The sequence below is a fragment of the Topomyia yanbarensis genome, chromosome 3 (assembly GCF_030247195.1).
Source record: "Topomyia yanbarensis strain Yona2022 chromosome 3, ASM3024719v1, whole genome shotgun sequence".
Classification (NCBI taxonomy): domain Eukaryota; kingdom Metazoa; phylum Arthropoda; class Insecta; order Diptera; family Culicidae; genus Topomyia; species Topomyia yanbarensis.
Genome location: NC_080672.1, coordinates 98,064,940 through 98,087,525, shown reverse-complemented (window position 1 = coordinate 98,087,525; position 22,586 = coordinate 98,064,940). Strand labels below are relative to the sequence as shown.

General features: G+C 41.5%; 1 protein-coding gene across 7 annotated transcripts in view; it reads left to right on the top strand.

Moving 5' to 3' along the window:
• The window catches only part of LOC131694214 (apolipoprotein D-like), a 43,805-nt gene extending 24,358 nt beyond the window's left edge, over positions 1-19,447 (top strand). For 6 of the 7 annotated variants that reach the window (XM_058982725.1, XM_058982722.1, XM_058982727.1 and 3 more), the window contains 4 exons: positions 11,425-11,647; positions 12,883-13,034; positions 18,237-18,443; positions 18,719-19,447. In XM_058982725.1, the coding sequence (XP_058838708.1) occupies positions 11,425-11,647; positions 12,883-13,034; positions 18,237-18,443; positions 18,719-18,826 (690 nt within the window). In that variant the 3' untranslated portion in view covers positions 18,827-19,447. Of the gene's footprint in view, positions 1-11,424; positions 11,648-12,882; positions 13,035-18,236; positions 18,521-18,718 lie in introns of all 7 variants that reach the window. The other variant, XR_009306444.1, reaches the window with a different exon arrangement.
• Positions 19,448-22,586: the final 3,139 nt, after the last annotated feature.

The following is a 22,586-nucleotide window of genomic DNA, read 5'->3' as shown; positions in this document are numbered from 1 at the left end:
CATTATTTGACCGAAAGCCATTAATTGACCGAAAGCCATTATTTGACCGAAAGCCATTATTTGACCGAAATCCATTATTTGGCCGAAACCCATTATTTGGCCGGAAGCCATTATTTGGCCGAAAGCCATTATTTAACCGAAAGCTATTATTTGACCGAAAGCCATTATTTGACCGAAGGCCATTATTTGACCGAAAGCCATTAATTGACCGAAAGCCTTTATTTGACCGAAAGCCATTATTTGACCGAAATCCATTATTTGGCCGAAACCCATTATTTGGCCGAAACCCGTTATTTAGCCGGAAGCCATTATTTGGCCGAAAGCCATTATTTAACCGAAAGCCATTATTTGACCGAAGGCCATTATTTGACCGAAAGCCATTAATTGACCGAAAGCCATTATTTGACCGAAAGCCATTATTTGATCGAATGCCATTATTTGGCCGGAAACCATTATTTGGCCGAAAGCCATTATTTAGCCGAAAACCATTATTTGACCGAAAGCCATTATTTGACCGAAAGCGATTATTTGACCAAAAGCCATTATTTGGCCGAAAGCTATTATTTGGCCGAAAGTCATTATTTGACCAAAAACTATTATTTGACCGAAAGCCATTATTTGACCGTAAAACATCATTTGGCCGAAAGCCATTATTTGACCGAAAAACATCATTTAGTCGGAAGCCATTATTTGGCCGAAAGTCATTATTTGGCCGAAAGTCATTATTTGGCCGAAAGCTATTATTCGGCCGTCAGCCATTATTTGACCGAAAGCCATTATTTGACCGAAAGCCATTATTTGACCGAAAGCCATTATTTGATCCATTATTTGGCCGAAAGCCATTATTTGACCAAAGGTCATTTGACCGTAATCTTTCTTTATTCAACGCATTGGCTCAAATGGTGAGATCAGCCTCTATTTCCCAAATGACTTTGAACCGCAGTTGTTAAAAACGGTCACAATTCGATGCTTGATTGCACTTAAGGCGTGAGAAATCAGAATATATTGGCTCGATTGGCACGTTCTCCATGTTATTGACTTTCTTGATGGGAAAGAAAAAGGAGGAGAACGAAAAGAGTAGGGATTTGGAAAATAACACACACAGAACTCAAAAGATTAAACAGGCTGGATTCTTCATTCCCAAGGAATAAGAAACCCTACTGATAAACCCTATAGCTCTTCACTACACTGTGCTAGGAACAATAACAGATTCTTAAGGTTTAGCTCCCTGTAGTTTAGGGTGGCAGTTATTTATGCGATGTTGGAATTTTGCCCATCGCCGATCAAAATATGAATCAAGGTATCAAAAAAATTGGGCGAAATTTGAACGAAAGTATTTTAACACTTGTTCCAAAGCAATGGGAGTTTTATATGTGAAATACATATAAATATTTTTTCATGCGTTTCATATGAAAATACATAACTTTTTCCAACGTAATCGATCGATTTTGAAACTTGGTAGAGTTTAAGCACACCATAATAGGTTTCAAAAAAAATATATGAATGAAGAAAAGAAGATAAATTAAGGAAACCCGGAAATTGTGCATTTTTTTTAATTTTTTTAAATAATCCGGAAATTTAGCGTTCGAAACCTTTCATAGCGTGCTCCACCAAATTTCAAAATGTTTCGATTACATGGAAAAATACATGTATTCTTCATATAAAACGTACTTTGGGACACGAATCAAAATGCTCCAATTTCGCTCAAATTTTGTCCAATTTTTTTATACCTTGATTCGTTTTTTACAACTGCCACCCTGAGGGTGAATGACCCATCGAGGTTAAAGTCCCAATAAACAATACAGTACAATTCAAGTGCAGGGTTGCCACAGTCGCGCGGATTTCGCGATTTTCGCGGATCCCTCCGGGAAACGAGTTATGGTTATGAAACTTAAGCTGAGACTCCGTTATGCCGCTTTGTAAATATTTAAGGTGATTACAAATAATATGAATACGGTTCCAGCTATGATTTTCGAAGTTTCATTTGAAAATGTTGAAATACGAATGGCAATATATTTGTGCATACAATGTTCTGCGTTGTCTGTTCATTTCGGTTCAACTATAAAGCTCTGGATATTTCAAATCGGTCCGCTGTTTTTTAACCAGGGAAGTGATCCTAGTGGTCGGTTATAGAAGCTTTTGACAGCAATCCGTTCAAAAAGATGAAATCCCGTGCAAAACTTTTTGACAAGGTTGGTGTTTACTCGAGTTGCCACGCGATGGAAAAAGGAGCAAATTCGATCTGTCCAAAAGCCAGAAGTAATGAAATCACGACAGGGTCGAGTACGAGGATCGCACGGGGATTGAAAATAGCAAAATACCACCGTCTGTGCAGTTCTGAAACATTTCAAGGAACGTCTGTTTCCCGGAAGGTGTAATCAAGGCGTCGCACAGAGGCGTAACTAGCTTCAAATGCTGGCTAAAATAGAAAAAATATTGTTTTTGTTTATTTGTCCATATTTTCAGCTTAAATTGTTCTTCGAAACATACTCTAACGTTTTGCTTAAAAAGAAAAGCGTTTTCGTTTGATAATTTTTGTATGCAATTATTTGAAATCAGTGATTTTTTTACACATTTTATTAGCTTGAAAGCCATTATCCATCAGTTTTTCAGATTGCTTAAAAACTAATTACCCAAAGTCAATATATTAATCAAAATCGTGCTATTCATAGCAAATTCCAGCAACTACAATCAATTGGGGTCAATTTTAGCTTTTCTTTGTCATTTTTGGGTAGGTTTTATAAAAGTGCTAACTTGTATCCATTGTCCACATATTCGTTAGTAAAAAAAGTACCTTGTGGGGCAATGTCGGGTAAATCTGTTAAAAGGGGAAGATTATTTGGAGTGTCCTCTCACTGTTCCACGAAGAAAACATTCCCAATTAATCCCATTCGGTTTTTTACAGCTGTTTGAAAATGTCGTGCTTTTGCTTAATTTGAAGAGAATACAAGGTAAGCATGACCGCCACTCATTCCAGTTGGCCCGGGTTCAATTCCAGCCAAGGTCATTGAGATTTTTCTGAGGTGAAAAAATCTGTGGTGACGTCTTTCTTCGGAAGGGAAGTAAAGCGGTTGGTCCCCGGCTCATGAGTTGATGGATCGATATCTAGTCCAGAAGTGAAGCCACCTCTATGGCGTCGGTAAAGAAGAAGTAGTATCCAACTTCTATACTTACTAACAAATTTTCTCCTAATATACTTGTGGAGTGCGCAGTAGTGCGGCCTCTAGAAAATGCAAGTATCGGACTAACCATTCCTACACTTTCCTCCCGCGATCTACGTTAGGGCCTGACCGGCGCCGGTATTGATCAATAAACAATTTGGGATTTCCAGAAGTTGTACATTGAAGGATGTTTCGCTACTCCCAAGCATAATTATATACTTATTCCCTGTGCAACTTCAGCTAGTCCAGATCGATAACGAAGTAGCGGCCGGTCACACAAGCTCAAGCTCAAGCTTATATGACAAGAATGATTTGATTTAGTCCCCCATATTATTTTTTATTAAATTGCGTCCATTAACCAAATTGAGCTATTATGACCACGATAGCCATATAAAAGTGTGTAAAATATAACTTCCACTAACTTTGCTATATGAAACGTAACGCACACAAGTTGCCCTGGAAACGTAAGCGAAGCATCAAATAAATTATGTAATCTTTTCATTCCAGTTCCTTATCTCCGGATTGCAAGTGTTAACGTGAATAATCCAGATTGAATACGATAATCACTTGGGTAGATTTCTATTACCGAATTTACAAAAACTTTTTATATTTAATATTTTTTTCTACTATGAGAAAACCAGAAAAGCAAAATAAACATTTGAACTTGAAACAAAATGTTTTAATTTATGAAAACAGTTGAAACAGACTAAATCTCAATGCGAGATTTCCTCAAACTGATAGAATACTCTAAAAACACGTTTACATTCAAAAATGCTCGTGGAATTCGTTTATTTTCGGCTCTGCATCACACTGCAAGGAGGTTTAATATTTTCATATTTTGGTCATAAATTGTCTAAAACCATTAAAAACCATTTTTCATCACATGTTATCGTATAAAACAGCTTAAAACATGTGAAATAATTTTGGCCATGGATTTGATATAGTTACGACACTGTGGGGTTCAACAAACTCCGCACTGCACAGTTCGAAATATGCGCGTTCGGGAAAATTTCAGAACCGGATCGTAAAGCAAAGCAGTACGGCAAAAATGCGGGTTGGAAAGCTGTATGCTCAGGGGCTGACCAAATCAAACGGCTGCATCCTTATGGACGATGAAACGTGTATCTAATTGGATTTCGAATAGAAGTTTTATATTGCTAGGGGTTGCTGGGATCTTTCCAAAAAATACAAGTTGGTTTTTGCGGATAATGTTGCCGGTAAATTGTTGATCTGGCAGGGAATCTGCTACTGTAGCTGAAAGACCTCGATTTTCATGCCAACCAGACAATGAAGTCTAGATTCTTAGAAATGGTGCATTTTCAAATGCATGTATTTGCCTAAGCTTTCTTTCGAATAATTTTCTAAGGGCGAAGCAAATAGGGAATAATTTATTTCACATAAACAACTGAAACAAAACCATTCGTCGTTATTTTGAACAAATTCACGTGATTTTATGTTACTGTCGCTATTCATTCGGCGATCATCTTCTGCAGTCACGGTCTTGGCCTGCGGACTCGACCAATTCATCATTCGACTAATGTTGCTGGAGATTGCGCTTCATTATCGTCCAATACTTTACTTTTGGGGTGAACTGGACTCCATAGTTATATCATTGTAGCACACCCTTGCTGTAATGCAGCTGGGTAAGTTTGTCCAAACATAACGATCCATATGGGACTTAATGAAGGTTAACATCCGTTTATTGAGGACTTCCTTGACTTCCGATCTCGAGGTGTTATATGTCACGAAAACGCTGGTTTTCTTTCCACAGGAACAGATCCCTTGGCAAATCATAAATTTTTCGTGATCTAATTGGCGAAAAATTTGATTTGTTTGAAATCGGTTATGGCATAGGATCAATCAAAACACACCCATCGAGTTTCATCAGCACCTGATCGAGCAGCCTGGATTCAGGCCACTGTTTAATGCTCGAGACGTTGAATAGGTTACTTAATTGCTCGATATTTGCAACCTTCTCGAAGACGGATCCACCGCAAAGTACAGCGATTAGCATGCTTTATTAGGCTAATTAAATCCGAATGATCTTCAACCGCAATTGGCGATATACGGTTCCATACATATTATAAAAAATCTCAAAATTTCATCAAGATCGGAGCACAACAACTTGAGTTACAACCTCTAAACCACCCATAGGTGGAAGTTGGTTTATGTTGACTATGTGTTTGATGTGTACGAATTCCTGCGCAATCAAAACAGCTGCAGTCAACTGACTTCACAAGAACTGTTTAGGGCCATCCCTAGGCCCAAACAAGAAGCATGCATTTATTAAAAAGAATGCAATAATTACTAGTAACTTTTGGGGACTCTGATCTAAGTTTTTCCATATTCTTTTATCGTGACTAAAATAAGTTGTCCTTTTAATATATAGGCCCCTTTTAGAAATCAAGAAAATATTGGAGGAAACGTTTTTGAACGTTAGTAACTTTCATTGTACTGAACGGAATCATATTATATTTGCACCAATCACTTGGAAAAATAGTCAGCAATTTTGTATTAAATTTCGAAGTATGTATGACTTCTATGGGTAGCGCAAAAAATTCCGAAAGAGATGCGAAAAAACCGGTATTTGTTAGTTCTGGCAGATCCTACTCGAAACATTCCGGTAATTACCCACTCGAAGCATTGAATTAATTAATGGAAAATCTGCACACATGTGTTTCGGGCACAAATAAGTGCGTTTGAAATTCTCGAAGTACCATGATTCCGTTTGCACAAACACATTTTATGTAAATGTAATGCAAGCGTGTGAATTGCAAATCTGACAAAGTCCTAGTAATAAACCCCTCACCCTATGCTTATCTTACTACCCACCCGGACTAAAAGTGTAACGCCGGCCCTGAATATGGTGCACCTAAGAGACCTAATCGAAAATTGGGAAGTTATATAAGTCTCATGCATGCATTTTTGTGCTTCATTCATCGTTCGCTAGTCGAACGAGAAGCATGTGGATGCACGGTCAGATGGTGCGATATGAAGAAGGCAATCAGAATTTTCATCGCCCATATATTGCTGTGCATATTATCTTTGTTAATCAGCTTTTTTCTGCATTATGACGAATCGCTTTTTGGAACGAATGTGGTTTGCATGCTCAATCACGACATATCAAAATCAAACGGGTGTCAGATTCTATCTAAATTACATTCATTAATAAAACAATTATAACATTGTGTCGAAAATATTTTGCGTTGTAATATTTCAAAATAACTCTGCAAGCTATGAATATTTTTAAGTACCAAGCCACGATTTGTTTAGCCTATTAATAAAAGACGGTGGACAATACATGGTAAGTTTCCTATACTTTTCGGATTAAAACACGTTGCATTTTTTGAAGATTTGTAGGAATGTGAATCTATTTGTTTTGAGCAGCGTTGCCAACTTTATTTTCAAAAAAACTGGAACCTCTCTTTAAAAAAGACTGGAAAAAACTGGATGCCCGAATAACCAAATTTATCCTTGCAAAAGGGAATGTAGTTTAGGGATGCAAAGTATTTTAAAATAAAATGGATCTATTTTTAATAAAACAGGATTCTCAAATATGAAGACAAACATTCAATATGAAAACGTTCAGCTATTAGACAAAATAAGAAAACAATTCTCATATAGCAGCGAATTTCTAGTTTAAGATAGTATAAAAGCGATCGCTACTATTTAAATATAACTTTTAGATAATTCCACATTATAAGTTTTAAGAAATTTGAAATGTTAAACGAAAAAATTGGTACCTTCAAACTAACGCACTATGCCATGTGTAATTAACAGACTAAAAAAACAAACTTCATTTTAATTAACAATATCTGCTAATCTTGCACTCCATAGCATATCAATTTCTAATGTGTATTGAATTTCGACAGGGTGCAGCAAAATATGGTTACTGAAAAACAATTTCCCTTGTTCCCTAGAGAGATTGTACTCTTCACAATTTCATTTATTTTATTTTATTATTTATTACTAGTTTATATAGTAAACTACTATTGTAATGCAAATAGTGAGGAAATAATTTTGGCGCACACCTCTGGGAAAAAAACTGGATAAAACTGGACAATATTTAAAAAACTGGACGATTTACACATTTGTCTGTTTGACTGGATCGAGTAAAAAAAAGTGGAAGAATCCAGTTTAAACTGGAAGGTTGGCATCGCTGGTTTTGAGAACTGCGCAAAATCTCGCGCGGATTTGGCGCATTTTCTTGTCATCTTCCGTAATAACCCTGCAAGTGCCACCCTACTGCACTTAGATGTATGTAGAACCAACTGATGCATACAGTGCCACCCAACGGTGCAAATGCGAGCTAGTGGACTTTCTCCATGTAAATTGGCTGAAAAATCCTATGCAAACTTCAAATACATTGGTCCGGTTGCTAAACTTGTTCGATTTGGCTCAAATTTGGAACAAATGCTCCCAGTAGGACTGCAAATCAACCCCGATTCAGTGGACCGATTCAGTTTCCAAATATTCCTTTTTTCTCTGGGCAGTCTACTACACAGCCACGAAGCATTTCACGTCTATATATTATTCCATTGTTGTTGAACACTACGAAGTAGTTAAGTAGTTTTTCAAAATAGAAGATTCCTCTACCTCTACCGCCATACACTAATTACGTAAGGGCATATGGGGGAGGGGGAGGGGGAGTTTCAAAATATCTTACAAATTCGTATCTGAAGGGGAGGGAGGGTTTGTCCTTTCTTACGTAATATCATAAAACAAGTTTAAAAAATTAAATCCACAGGGAAAATATTCTTTTTAATAAGAAAAGGGAACTATTTTCATAATCCTTGTATATCAAACAATATGAGTAATTTTTTGGCTTCTGTTCGGAAACTGGAGTCACAATATGCCTTACAAGTTAAGAAGTGTTGATACCCTTCGTGTTGTTAGACCGACTTTGTCCTTTGCAAACGTTCGATTCAAACCCGCAAGGTAGGTATCTGGAATATGTTCTAACATGCGATTGTCAAAGATCTTGAATGTCGAATATTTCCAGATCTCCAGGTCTCCAGGTTTTACATCAATTTCTCCGGGTTTGGTGGGAAGAAGCATAGGTTCAATTTTTTTTGGATTAATTGATTCTTTACAAAATATTTAAAAAGTCTAAATTAACTATTACTCTGGTTCAGATTTATTTTTCCCGACTAACCCTTCGTTTCAAGGTGGCGAAGAGTTCACCAAACATTGCTAATTTCTTTCACAAAGCAATGAAAATGAAAAACAAATAAAATTTACTACAAATTAACCTTCCGGAAGTCGTGCTAGTGCACTGAGTGCACGCTGCTCTGAAAATCTAGCGAAATCGTCTTAGGGGACCAGCGGCCTCTCGTTCGGTAAGCCATATGCGCGACTTCATGAGGGTTAAGGAAAGTAATATTTCACTATGTGCTACAATTGAAATGTTGCATTCCACTAAGTTGCTGAAAATGATGTAAAAAAGTTATTTTACTGCAATTTTACCAAATCATTTCACTCTTAGTAGTGCTTATCACCAGCTGCACTAAGGTCTGGCAGATTTGTTCTAATCGAACTGACTAGGTCAACATCAAACGAGTTCTTGCGGTGTTGTTGCTACTCCAGCAGCGATCCTTAACTGGGCTAGGGAGGTGAGTTTTGCCCCTTTGTTGCGAAATTAAAATTTGTTGGTGACGAATAACCGACACCACATAGTGTGATGTCGCAGCTCTGCCTCCTTTGCTCTCCTTCTCCTGTTAGTTGTCGAGGAGAACATTGCTCGTTCGACCTCCACAGTGAGAGTAGCTGGTGCTTTTGTATTCTTGGCACTTAGTCGGGGAAGTGAAATACTACACCACAATTAACCGATAAAACGGTTCTCAAGCGTGAAAAATTTACAGTTTTGCTTTAACGTGGTAATAAAAAGCGATTAAAGTGCTTTAAAATGTCTAGCAATCACTTTGATTCCAATTTTTGTCTCGTTCCACTCAAAATCCATCACTCCCCAGATCAGTGAAAATCTCCGGGTCAAAGCCTCTCCAGAGGTGGCAACCCTACAAAATAAATTCATGCTAGAAGAGGTTATAAACTCTTTTAAATTGTACATTACAAGAAAATAGATTCAAAGGAAGTGGAATATAGCAAATAAATCTAAATACTGGTCGCAGTGGTTCGTCTCCAACAAAAAAAGTGGAATATAGTAAAGCAGATCATGTGGACCAAATTGGAGTTACTGAATATCTGACAACAGTTATTCTTTCTACTGGACGAGATTGGCATGCAATTAAAATTCTGCAGATGATTACAGTCAAATTTTGTCATAAGTTTTCTTGTAATAATTCTATACATATCGTTTTCGCTATCTTATTATTTGATGAATTAACAATTCGATTTTTTAATTACGATAACGATAATCATGATAAGATCTTATGTAGGGGGAGGGGGAGTTTACCAAAATCTTTCAAACTCTTATCTGGCGGGAGGGGGAGGTTGAAAACCTCTAAAAAAGCCTAACGTAATTAGTGTATGGCCCCTATGGAAATATGGTTCTTGCACCAAAGTTGTGGGAGCTTTTTCTTCCTCCACAAGGCGACCCATGACATTCCCGTTTTTATGTCATACAATTTGATCTTCAATCGCAAACATGGTGAAATTAATCTTAAAGTGCGTTGAATTATGTTTTTATTAAAACATGTTAGTATATGTGTAATACTACGTTCACACTACGAGTTAAAACGTGTTTTAACGCTATTTTGATGACATTTTTCTCGTGACTAATTAATATGACGTGTTTTAACTTTGTAGTGTGAACATAGCATAATATGCTACTAGAACTCAAATACGAACTGCATTAGCTAACACGAAATTGAATCGAAAACATTTAATCAACCTATTCGTAAGTCACGCTACTGAATGCTCACCAGCCAGGACAAGACCCCGAGAAAGTTGTGGATTCATTTTTCCACACCATTTGTCGCTTAATTTACCGCAATTCAGGCTAGGTTATAAAGACTGGCGGGCGGAAGTTGGTATTTGGAATGCACATCCCCCTCCATCCCCGCTCCCTGCCCACAGATTCAATTGATAGTTTCACATGCTCTACCGCCAAGGCGCACTGCTACCGACGATGCCGGAGAAACTCGACGAAGAAACTAAACTTGAGCGAGCTGGCTGGCTGGCTACTGCTCGTCTTTCAAAAAGTCTCACTCACCCAGTTTCCAGCTCTGTCTGTTCTAATGATGTTGACTGTTTCCCATTCCGTTCGGCGATTTCCCGTCGACATCGGAACATTCGGCTAAATGAAGCAAATTCAATTTGCCTTATTTAGTACCGAGTAACGTTTGCAAATGCGACGTGACAAGTTGATATTCCCAGCAGGCTGTCGTTTGCCATCGTTCTCCGGCAGATGTGCAAACTTATAAACGGAGTGAATCATCAACGGTACAGATCTGCAACATGCAATTTTCAGTTGTGATTTTGCTCTTTATGATGCTCGAATGCAGCGGGACGATCCTCAATTAGTTTCTTAGCTCCATCAATTATTTTATCTCATGGAGCTTTGAAATTCCGTCCCAATGGAATAAGGATCACACCACATGCACTTCCGTGAACTACCGCATCCATCAGCATCCTGTTAGAGAATATAAAAATAAACGTTCATATAGCAAAAAAAACTATAGCATGCTGATTGCATCATTCTGAAACACTCGCTCACATTTGCTCACATCACCGGAAAATATTGCTTTTCGCAGTAAACTGTTGCATATGCACTGCACCACAGCTCTATTGCAGATAACACAGGCGAGTCCCTCAGACATTCCCTGATGGGGAAAAAAATTCCTTAACAATGGCGAACATTTAAAATTCAAAGGTGGACAAGGTTAGTCCTGCCATCGGCTTCAGAACACCTTGCTGCCATTTTATCGTTGAACGAGGCTCCTTCTCAACGCTACAAATTGATATAAATGGGCGTTTCTTTTTTGTGAAACGTGATGTGGCACCGTCCTGTGGTGGATCCCGATTCATATACGTGTACATGAAAACCTACTGGGGAATCATTCTCCTGTTGCTCTCGATGGAAAAGTGATCCCAAAAAAATGCTGATGTTTACTTTAGATGTGTGAGAGCATGGAGCAATTTCGGAAGTGAATTATTTATTATTCACAGTAGTATTTTCGGATCTGTTAACGATTATTTTTTGCTTCGTGGCGTCCCTTCGATTGCTTTCAATCGAACCTACATCAAACAGTAAACAATTGATTTATGTATTTTTCTCTCTCTTTCATCCGTTTCCCGTCAACAGTTCCTGGGGGTTTGGTATGTGATCCAGAAAACGGGTACCGCATCCACCTGCGTCATCTACAACATCACCAAGGGCGAAGAACCGGGCGAGTACGATATCGAGCAAGTGTCCCAGAAGGCCCCGCTCTCGATTGCGCCCATCAAACACGAATACAGCTACACCGGAAAGCTGACGGCGACCGATAAGGACATCCCGGCACGGATGACCGTTCGGTTTCCATTGAGTGAGTTTTTTGGGATGTTCTGGTGGGCACTAATAAAAACGCAATGCAAGGCGAAAATTTGTCTGTCCCTTAGTTGTAACTTCGAAATATGTTTACCATATTACGTAATGATAGTTTTGATAAATTTAAAAGTAAAATTTGTTTAAAAGAATCAGCTATCTCAATAATTTGATCAAGTTTTCTTTAAAATAGATACAGGTAAGACGATTAGAAAAAATCAATTTTGTAGATCAAGAGTGTCGTTTAAAGCAATTTTAAGCTTCAAGTCTACATTAAATTCAATAAATATTAAAATACATTTTCTGAAACGACAGCGAAATTTACGGTTGTAAGATTGCACAGTTCATGCTTTGCTCTAATTCCCTAATGCCAATTTTTTAACTCTCGCTTAAATTTTAAACCAGGTTTAACGCACCGGTAATTCCGGTTTGAAAGTTAACGGCAAAGAAATCAACCCTTAGGTAGTAAACTACCGTAAAACGGGGGGATCATTGATGAATTTTTTTACAGTTTTTCGAATAACTTTCTTCAAATCAGGTAGACGTAACTGTTCGTATTTTAAAAACAAGTACTGGTACCCATAGATTGGAAACGTCCAAATTATTTATTAATTTATTTCATTTTACTATAAAATTTAAATAAATTTGTTGTAAATTTTCATTCGTTTTTTTTTTCGGGGTAACTTTGATCAGCAAAATATGTGTATCGAAATAAGAAATAATGCTCCATATGTTGTGTAAATTGCATATCTGCAGGCGATTTTATGGCCCGATATTATGTCGTCTCGTAAGAAAACAAAATTGCCTGGAGGTGTAGGCCGAGTTTTATCGATTAAAATATTAAAAAGTTAGTAGTAAAAATCTCAGATTTTTTAGATAAATTATTGGACAAAAATATTTACGGTTTCTAAAAAAGTGATTAGTTCAGTTGAAGTTTTTTGATTTCATTAATATACAAGGAATTGTTTGAACGATTGAAACGATGCGTGCAAGTTGTATCATTTTCAATTTGAAAATCAAAATGTTCATAAAAGGTACATTAAATGATAAAATAATCGTTGCCAGTAGATGCTGAACATGTTTAGAATATGGTTTGCATTTTGTTTCGATGATTTTGTTAGAGGGAATCATCGCACGTTACTGAAAAAAGTCTCATTCGATCAAACTTACCCCGGTGATCAAAGATACCCCGTTTTACGGTACTAATATTTTGTATTGTTGTTTTTTTCATCGTAGGTGTGGCAGGATCTGCTAAATTCATTGTATTTATGACCGATTACAGCACTTTCGCCGGCGTATTCTCTTGTCAGAAGATTCCGTTTGGTCATCGCCAGAGTGCTACCATTCTATCAAGAACCAGAGATTTGGACAAGATCTACGTTGATAAGGTGAGTTTCAATATAATAATAAGAGTGTGATTAGCTAGGTTTTGAACTTAAAATATAAGAAGGATGAAGTTATTTTTGTCTTCAGCAAACTACGGGGGTTGGGGACGAAACCCTGACGAAATATTTTGGAGAGTTTTGAAAAAAATTGAATATGTTAAACAAAAATATGCCTAATATTTCAAATGAAATTCTCAAAGTTTCATTTGCAAAAGTTATCTTGTGAAAATATTTCCTTGTAGTGAAAATTGGCTGCAGACTCGACACCTACCTACCTTGTGTTGTGGAGGCTAGCTCAACCGCCGAGGACTATAACAAGTAGATCGCGGCGAAGCGAGGAGCTAGGAGCTTATTGGTTCACGAAACGGATATCGGTACCGAGAGAAATTTCGCCACATTCTGTAGTCCTTGACTGACGGCGAACATGGACTGGAAAGTGTGAAAGAAGTATCCCCATAAAGACCACCCGGCGATTCGCTACCGCATCGGCCAATGGGACTCTGCTGCAGCACGAAGAAGGACGGGCCGCAAGCTAAAGTGAAAAACGAAAGCCTTTAACGAAAACCTCTTTGTTGAGTTACTTCAGCGAACAACAGAATCAAGTACGTTGATGCGGCTGATCTAACAAGGATTGTGACGGCTTGTGACGTTACAATGTCACGAAAACTAGGGCCATGCAGTAGACGGCGTGCAGCTTACGGGTAAAATGAGTAGCTCAGTACGCTACACGCTGCTTGTCTTAGAGCCAGAAGGCGGGCTCAGAGCGCAAGATCGGAGAGTGAGAGAGCAGCGCAAGCGACTTTTCGAGAAGATAGGGACTCTTTAAAACGGGAGATCAAGCTTAGCAAGCCAATTGCCATAAGTAGCTGTGCTGAGAAATAAACGCCAATCCCTGGAGGACGCGTAATGAGTCGTCATGACGAAGCCGAGGGTCCGTCGACACCAGCTGAAATATACCCGGGTAAGCTAAAGATAATCGTTGAGGGTCTCTTCCCGAATCACGATTCAACTACCTGGTCACCGACACCGTACGGCGAAGGAGAAGGAGGTAACACAGCCGAATGGAAAGTGACTAACGACGAGCTCAAAGAAGCGTCGATGTGACTAAAATCAAAGAAAACCCCCGGTCCGGATAGAATACCAGCCGTGGCGCTGAAAGCTGCGATCCTGGCATATCCGGACATGTTCAGGATGCTACTGCTGAAGTCTTTAGATGATGGTAATCCCCGAAATGAGGAAGGTGCAGAAGCTGATGTTGCTACCAAAGTCAGGGAAGTCACCGGGCCATCCAGCCTCGAATAGACCAATGCCGCAGCGTGGCATAAAAGAATGAGCCAGATCCTGAAGAGCTACTTCCAGAGTAGAGCACTGCTGTACCAGACGAACAAAAGGGCAATAGCAATGCGTTCCTCAGGGTGAAGCCCTGTCGGGATGTACGATGGGGTCTTAACACTGCGGCTTCCCAGGAAAGTGAAAATCGTTGGTTTCGTGAACGATGTGTCACACTTGAAGAAATGGAGGTGTCGGTGACGGAGACAATGAAACCGCGAAAAGCTGAACAGGACGTGGCAGCAGGAATGGGACAATACGGAGAAAGGAAAGTGGGCCTATCGGCTCATCCAAACCTGTCGGCCTGGGTTAATAGAAAGCACGGAGAGATGACCTTCTACCTGAAACAGCTCCTACCGAGCCACGGCTGCTCAAGGAGTATCTTTATCGGTGTGGATACGCAACGTCAACGCTGTGCCTGGAGTGTGAGAACGTCGGGGAGACACCGGAGCGTCTTTGAATGTCCGAGGTTTGAAGTCTTTGCATGTCTGAGGAGAGTATTTGAAGTGACGTGCAGGGAGCTACTTAAAACGGGAGGACCGAACATCAACCCGGATAATGTAGCCTACAGAATGACAAGCGACGTAAAGACGTGGAACGCAGTAAACAGAGATATGATGTAGATCAGTGATTCTCAACCTGGGGTCCGCGGACCCCTAGGGGGCCGCGAAGTCATTGCTGGGAGTCCGCGAAGAACAATATATTTTCCGAGTGCATATTGAAATTTCATGTCATGTTTCCTAACAAATTGAAAATAACATATTGATAGCATACAAAATTGATGTTTATCTATGGGGGTCCGCAGCAACCCAGTGTGATATCTAAGGAGTCCGTGGTACGAAAAAGGTTGAGAACCGCTGATGTAGATCATGACCGTCTTACAACGGAATGGACATCGAACAAAGGTTTCGGGAGAGCAATCATCGCCAGGGAATTCTCCGCAGGAATAAGCTAGATTCACCGCCGAGGACTAGTCAAGTAGACTGCAACAGAGCAGCGAGTATGAGTCGTCGAAACGCCAGCGAACCGGACGTCACGCTCCATGCGGATTCGTCAGACCGACCACGGCACCCCACCGGTTGTTCCGATAGAAAAATAGCGAAAAACCAAAGAAGAATCGATATTGGGAGAACTTTTTTCGCCAGGGAACTCTTCGTTAGCGTAAGCTAGATTCACCGCTGGGGACTAGACTGAGTAGACAGCGACGAGACACCACTAGTCGCGGGTCATCGGCGCACCAGTGCACCGGACACCACCACCTGCTTCACCAGAATCGCCGAACTGACCTCGGTACCTAGCTGATTAGCTCATTCTCGGGAGAACTTCTCTCGCCGGGGAATTCTCTGTCGGAGTAGGTCAGGTCCATCGTCGGGGAATAGACCGAGTTGTTCGCGAACAAGTCGAGGAGCTGAATGGATCATCAAGGAAGTAGTGCTAAATGACCCAAGAAGAGAAGTAAAGGGCTTAAAGGAGTTGCGGTGCTAAATGGCACCAATCACGGAACCAAAGGGCTCAAGAAGTTGTACTGAAACCAAATAAGAATCGGTATCGGGAGAACTTCTTTCGTCTGGGACCACTCCGTCAGCGTACAGTCAAATTCACCGCCGAGAACGAGACCGTGTAGATCGCGACGATACACCACCAGCCGTGCCGGGGCTCCAGCAAACCGGATACCCTACTCTACCGGAATCGTCGAACTGACCGCAGCACCTGGCTGGTTGGCTCGCTTTCGAACTTCTCTCGCCGGGGAACTTTTCGTCGGAGTAGGCTAGATCTATCGTCGGGGACTAGACCGAGTAGATCGCGAGCCAGTCGGAAGCTCAACGAGGAAGTGGTACTGAATTGCACAAGGGAACTGAAGGGCTCAGTAAATTAGACAGTCTGAAGTTTGCCGCCCAGATTGTTCTCGTAGGGGAATACCAACCAACAGCTAGCTTTCCTACCTTGACTACCCAAACCCGTTCCCTGAGTTGTTGGTTTTGAACTTTTTCCTGCTCAATGTTTTTGAACATTTTTTCATGTGTACAAAAAAATTTCATATCCCCCCCTGAAAAAATTTCTTACTGCGCCACTGTAGTGACATTCTGTCTAAGGTTAGATGCGCATGGAATTCCAAAACTGCGTACCGCCTGCTATCTCAGGATCGATTTGCAACACAAAACTAATAATAAGGCTCAAAAGTAAACTAAATTTATTTTAGTAACGGCCAAAATGGGTAAAAAACTTCAAATTTGACGTAATTGTGCGTCACGATCAGTCTGCGATGTCAGGTCCGTATGACAGTCCTTTCTCTTCATCTCGAATTGCTCCTGGAGAGGAATGGCTCGAGTTTTGCTATCCAGAGAAGCCATCATCGTATAGCCGGATAACCTGCGTTCGGCAGTTTGCAGACGTTGATTATCAGAGATCCGGGCGAAATTGGCTGCTTCAGACCCAACAGCTACTCCCAGCGCGTTCATATTCTAGCACTGACTAGCTTCCTTCATTAAATAAGTTTGTGTCTATACAAGTGACACTTTCCATGGCTTGAGAAGCATAATGTAAATATTTCGGGGTCAATCTCCACACACACCCATTGAAACATTCATTGAAATTCTTAGTATTAGGTATATGGTCGGCATTAAATTAAGCCGGGCTGACATTTTATTGGAACGAGAAAAACGTGTTTAAAGTTCGAATAACTGCATTATTTACGTCATAATTTTCTAAATCTGGTAAAATCAAATGTAGCTGAAAAATTCTTAAACCTCCAATGCTATCATTATCTCACTCTTTGAGATTTTTCTTCTTAGTCCGATCTGACTAAACACCAACAATAGGTTTGTTCCAGTACACGGAAGTCACTCCGGAGTAAACAGGAGCAAAAAATCTTTGCTCCTTTTTACTCCGGTTTGCTACCAGAAGAAGAAAAAAGAGAAGAAAAGAGTACAGGAACGATTTTCCCCGGAGTACTTCCAGTTTCTCCTGGTACTGGAACAGACCTAATATGTACTCTGATTTACCTCCCAACACCAGCTGTAGATCAGAGCAAATACATTCCTGATGTGCACCTTATCCCACACACACGTACAACTGAAGGATTCCCCTCAGTATGCATCCCATTCAAGCCATGATTTGAAAGCGTCAGACCGTAATATCATCAAAAAGGCGAATAAACTCAAACAGAGAGCTGTAAGTGTTTACACTTTCACGCAAACCGATGGATGGGGCCACATCAAACTGGACATGAATATTTTATCAACATTTTGACGTGATACATAGCTCGCTACTTTGCTGGTTGGGTAGAGGATTTTCACCTGAAATGGTTATTTGCCGAGGATGATTTATTTCGACTTTGAAAAAAAAATTCAGACAATTTCCAATTGAAATCCAAATAAACTGGTTGATGTTTGAAATTATATTCGGTAGGTGACAGATAAAAAACCTCGGTTGTAGTGCCAACAGTACTAATCTGACCGCGTGAAAACCATATTGTGTAGCTGAACTGCTATGACTGTTTACATATAGACAAATCTCGACAAACATATGTTTAAGGCTTAAAAGCCAACTGTCAAAACTCTCTTTGAAAGGGAATTCCGGACAAATCGTTACTGGTCGAATACAGTTCACGGAAGTTAATGAAAGAGAAAAGTTTTCTCTTTTGTTTACTACAAACATCTGTGATTGGCAAGTAATGGATTGTCCGGAATTTCCTTTCAAAGAGAATTTTGACAGTTGACTTTTAAGTCGTAATCATATGTTTGTCGAGAAATAATCTTGATTTTATTTTTTCGACGAATCGGAGCAAAATAATTATCCTGAGTTAATAAAATCATGAAACCCCCAGTCGCGACTCGAAACTTTAACTGATCCGTACCATATTTCGTCCATTTCCAGATCCGCAATCGACTTTCCAGCTCTTCGGTGGACCCGTTCGATTTGAGCATCATCGACCAAACAGGCTGTCCGAAGGAGGGAGAGGCCGGTTGGAATATTCACATCGATTCGGACACGTTCTCAGCCAAAAACATCGCAAACGTGTTTCGCAAGGCCGGAGAAAAAATTGGCGACGGGTTCGAATACGCCGTGAATGCCGGCAAAAAGGTTAATTTGTTTTAACCATCCCGCAATAAATGCGTTTCTCAAACGACGCTCGGCCTCAGCTTTTCTTTTGTGTTCATGTAATTGGTTACTTTAAGATATTAGATTATTTCCTTTTGCACGAAACCTCCGCTAAAACAATTCCTTATAAAACCTGCCCTTTATTCCTGTCCTAGGCAATAAATCTTTTCGGCCGGAGAATTTCACCACATTTAATGCACTTTACCTTGTAGTAAGTTGTTTAAAACTAACAGCCTATCGAACTTTTTTTTTTGCAGCTTTACAATCAATACGCAAGCTCCAGCGCGGAAGAGGACATCAGCAGCGGTAACAGAACGGAACGTTTGACCATGAATCCGAACTCGGATGCAGAGTGGCTTCCGTGAAGCTGGCCGTTCAAACACTATCCAAGCAATTTATAATAAATAATGGTTGCCGAAAATTTTGAAATTAAGGCTCAAGTTACCTCAAGGCTTGGTAGTATGCGTAAGAAAAATTGTGTTCAGCTTTGCCACCAGATTATCCATTTAAACCTTTTCCAAACTCTAAAAGAAGAATATCAGTCGATTTATTAGATCATCACGATTCAATTCATGCAAAATACCTGCTGGAAAAACCATCGGCTTAGCTGGATGGTGCTTTTGAAAAAGTGGCTGTGATTTTTTATCACACTACCACACCGAGCTGGGGTACGCAACACAACTGCGCAATGAAAAAACCACAGCCACTTTTTCAAAAGCACCATTTAGCTAAGCCGATGGTTTTTCCAGCAGGTATTTTGCATGAATTGAATCGTGATGATCTAATAAATCGACTGATATTATTCTTTTAGAGTTTTAAAAAGGTTTAAATGGATAATCCGGTGGCAAAGCTGAACACAAATTTTCCTACGCACACTACCAAGCGTTCAATTCTAACACATGCTTAAAAAAGGTAACTTGAACCTTAATGTCAATCAATGTTTTAAAATAAACTGGAACTTATGACAATAAACTGTATGCGTTGAATTCTTTTTTATTTTAATTTTAGTGAAGAATCCAACAAATTTAACCTACGACCAAACTTTACCATTTTTAGTAAGTGCTTTGCTGTTTCTGCCATGCATCACCTCCGTTTTGTGGAGAGCTAGCTGACTCTAGTCATACAGCGTTGGTGGTCTCCATTGTCTGTATTTCCACCATTTTCAGTGTCTCACCAGTTAATCATTACCCCACCGCAGTATCGAGTTTTCCTCCTCTTCTGTTTGGATTTCTTGGCCCTTGACTGCTATCCGAATAGCTTCCGCCGTTGAACATTCTTTCCGACATCCGGTCAGTTGCTGCTTGTCTCCAACCTCTCAGGTGCCCGATACTCGCCAGGTTCTGCACCACTTGGTCCAGCCACCAGGAACGCTGCGCTTCTCTCCGTCTTGTACTAGCCGGGTTGGAGGTGAAAACCAACTTGGTGGGGTTGTTGTCCGGTATCCCCACATCATGCCCCGCCCACTGTACCCTTCCAGCTTGAGCTACTTTCCGGATACTTGGCTCACCATAGAGTCGCGCAAGTTCGTTGTTCATCCTTCTCCTCCACACGCCATCCTCCTGCACACCACCGAAGATCGTTCTCAGCACCCTTCTTTCTGAAGACTTCGAGTGCTTGCAGATCCTCCTCGAGCATTGTCCACGTTTCGTGTCCGTAGAGAACCACCGGTTTAATCAATGTGTTGTACATGGCGCATTTCGTGCGGTGATGAAGCTTCCTGGATCTCAAAGTTTTGTGGAGTCCATAGTAAGCACGACTTTCAGAGATAATACGCCTTCTGATTTCCCGGCTGGTGTTATTGTCCGCAGTCACCAATGAGCCTTTTTTTTACAATGGAGAAGACCTTTATGTCCTAGCCCAGTACACGTGCTATTGGTAGGGTCCAATCCACCGCACGGGGTGCACTGGGGGCGTGTCGGACTCGAATGGTGACCAGCCATTAATACCGACTAAACTCCATTGGGCTCCGCCATCATTCCTCCCAGGAACTACCTCTCGGTATTACTTCTGGGGGGATGGCTGTACTAAATGTACTCATTCACTCTCACTCACGCGTTCATACATCCTGTATGAGGCTTACTTGGGTGCTCTCTCAATCGCACTTTGATTCACTCTCAAACACTCCCACATGAGGCTGACTTTTGTGCTCACCTTTTACGTTCCATGCGAGGCTGACTTGTGTGCTCACCTTACTCATTCCTTGCTAGGCTTACTTTTGTGCTCGCCCTACCCATACCATGTGAGGCTGACTTGGGTCCTCACCCTATCACCTGATTCACTCTCAATCGTGCCACTCTATTGTACCTTTGTCACTCCCTCTGGCATCCCATGTGGGACATTTTTCTTAGGCCCCACTTCTGACATACCATGCGAGGCTGACTTTTGTGCTCACCTTTTTCATTCCTTGCTAGGCTGACTTTTGTGCTAGCCTCTACCAACCTGTGAGGCTGACTTTTATGCTCACCCTTAACATGCAGTGTGAGACTGACTTGGATGCTCACCCTTTCACTCCTCTGCCACGCCATGAGGCATCGATAGCTTAGTTCCAACATACTACGCTACGACCCTCCCGTCTTGGCATGAGGCAGTCCACTTATACGCCTATACACTCACTCTTCTGTCTTGCTTCGGGGTGGCTGGGTTTACCCCTTACGCGGTTGCCATTCGCTGCGCCAACCTGCCTCGGCATGAACAGACCATTCACTCTCTTATTTTGCGCTTGGCCTTTTTCGCTCCAGCTAACCAATCACTAGTTAGCCGTGCCTGTCGTCTGTTGCTCGGTTCGCCAGATTACCTGTAGCCTACTGGCAATCTGGATGGTAGCAGCCGAGACTGCGTTCCACTTCTCCACCGATTGACACATCCGCTGAATAAGGGTATCAGGGGTTGTGTCCCAGCCACAGACGTCAAGCATTGCTCTTCTTTCGACGTCGAACCGATGACATACGAACATTATGTGTTCGGCAGTTTCATCTACACCTGGGCAGTCCGGGCAGCCTGGGACCTCCGCGTGCCCGAACCTGTGGAGGTACTGACGGAAACAGCCATGGCCTGACAGGAATTGTGTCAGGTGGAAGTGAACTTCCCCATGGGGTCTTCCCACCCAGCTCGATATGCTAGGTATCAGCCGGTGAGTCCACCTACCTTTCGAGGAGTTGTCCCACTCACGCTGCCATCTGGCGACCGAGGTCGCCCTGGTGCGCTCGCGGGCTCCCCTATTTCCACGTAGCTCAAAGCACTCCTCATCTTCCCGAATGACCAGCCCGACTGGCATCATGCTCGCTATCACGCAGGATGCATCGTGTGATACCGTGCGGTAGGCAGATATCACTCTGAGGCACATCACGCGGTAGGTGCTCTCCAGTTTCTGTAGGTAACTGGTTACCCTCAGTGCTCTTGACCATGACGGGCCGCCGTACCTGAGGATAGATACGGCAACGCCTGCCAGTAACCTACGTCTACTGGCGCACACCTTTGAGCTGTTGGACATCATTCTCGATAGTGCCGCAACAGCAGTCGACGCTCTCTTGCACGTATAGTCGACATGGCTGCCGAAGGTCAGCTTGTCGTCTATAATGACTCCGAGAGACTTCAGACTTCGCTGTGAAGTGATCGCGACTTCTCCCACATGGATAACTGCATGTTGTGCCGACTTGCGGTTGTTGACGATAACTACCTCCGTCTTATGATGAGCGAGCTCCAGGCCTCTCGCGCTCATCCATTCCTCCACCGTGCTAATCGCGTGTTCTGCGGTTAGTTCTACCTCAGGAATTGACTCCCCGTAGACCTCCAAGGTTACGTCGTCGGCAAAGCCGACGATCTTGACCCCAGGAGGGAACTTCAGTCTCAGAACACCGTCATACATGAGGTTCCATAGCACCGGGCCTAGGATCGAGCCCTGCGGAAATCCGGCGGTAATCGAAACCCTTTTCTGACCGGCATCGGTCTCGTATATCAGTACGCGGTTTTGGAAGTAACTTTCCAGGATCCGATACAGACCCACCGGTAGGCTAAGCCGGTGTAACGAGAGCGCGATGGCATCCCAGCTTGCGCTGTTAAATGCGTTCTTCACGACAAGTGTCACTAACGCACAGTATCGAATACCTCGCCTTTTTCGTTGGATCG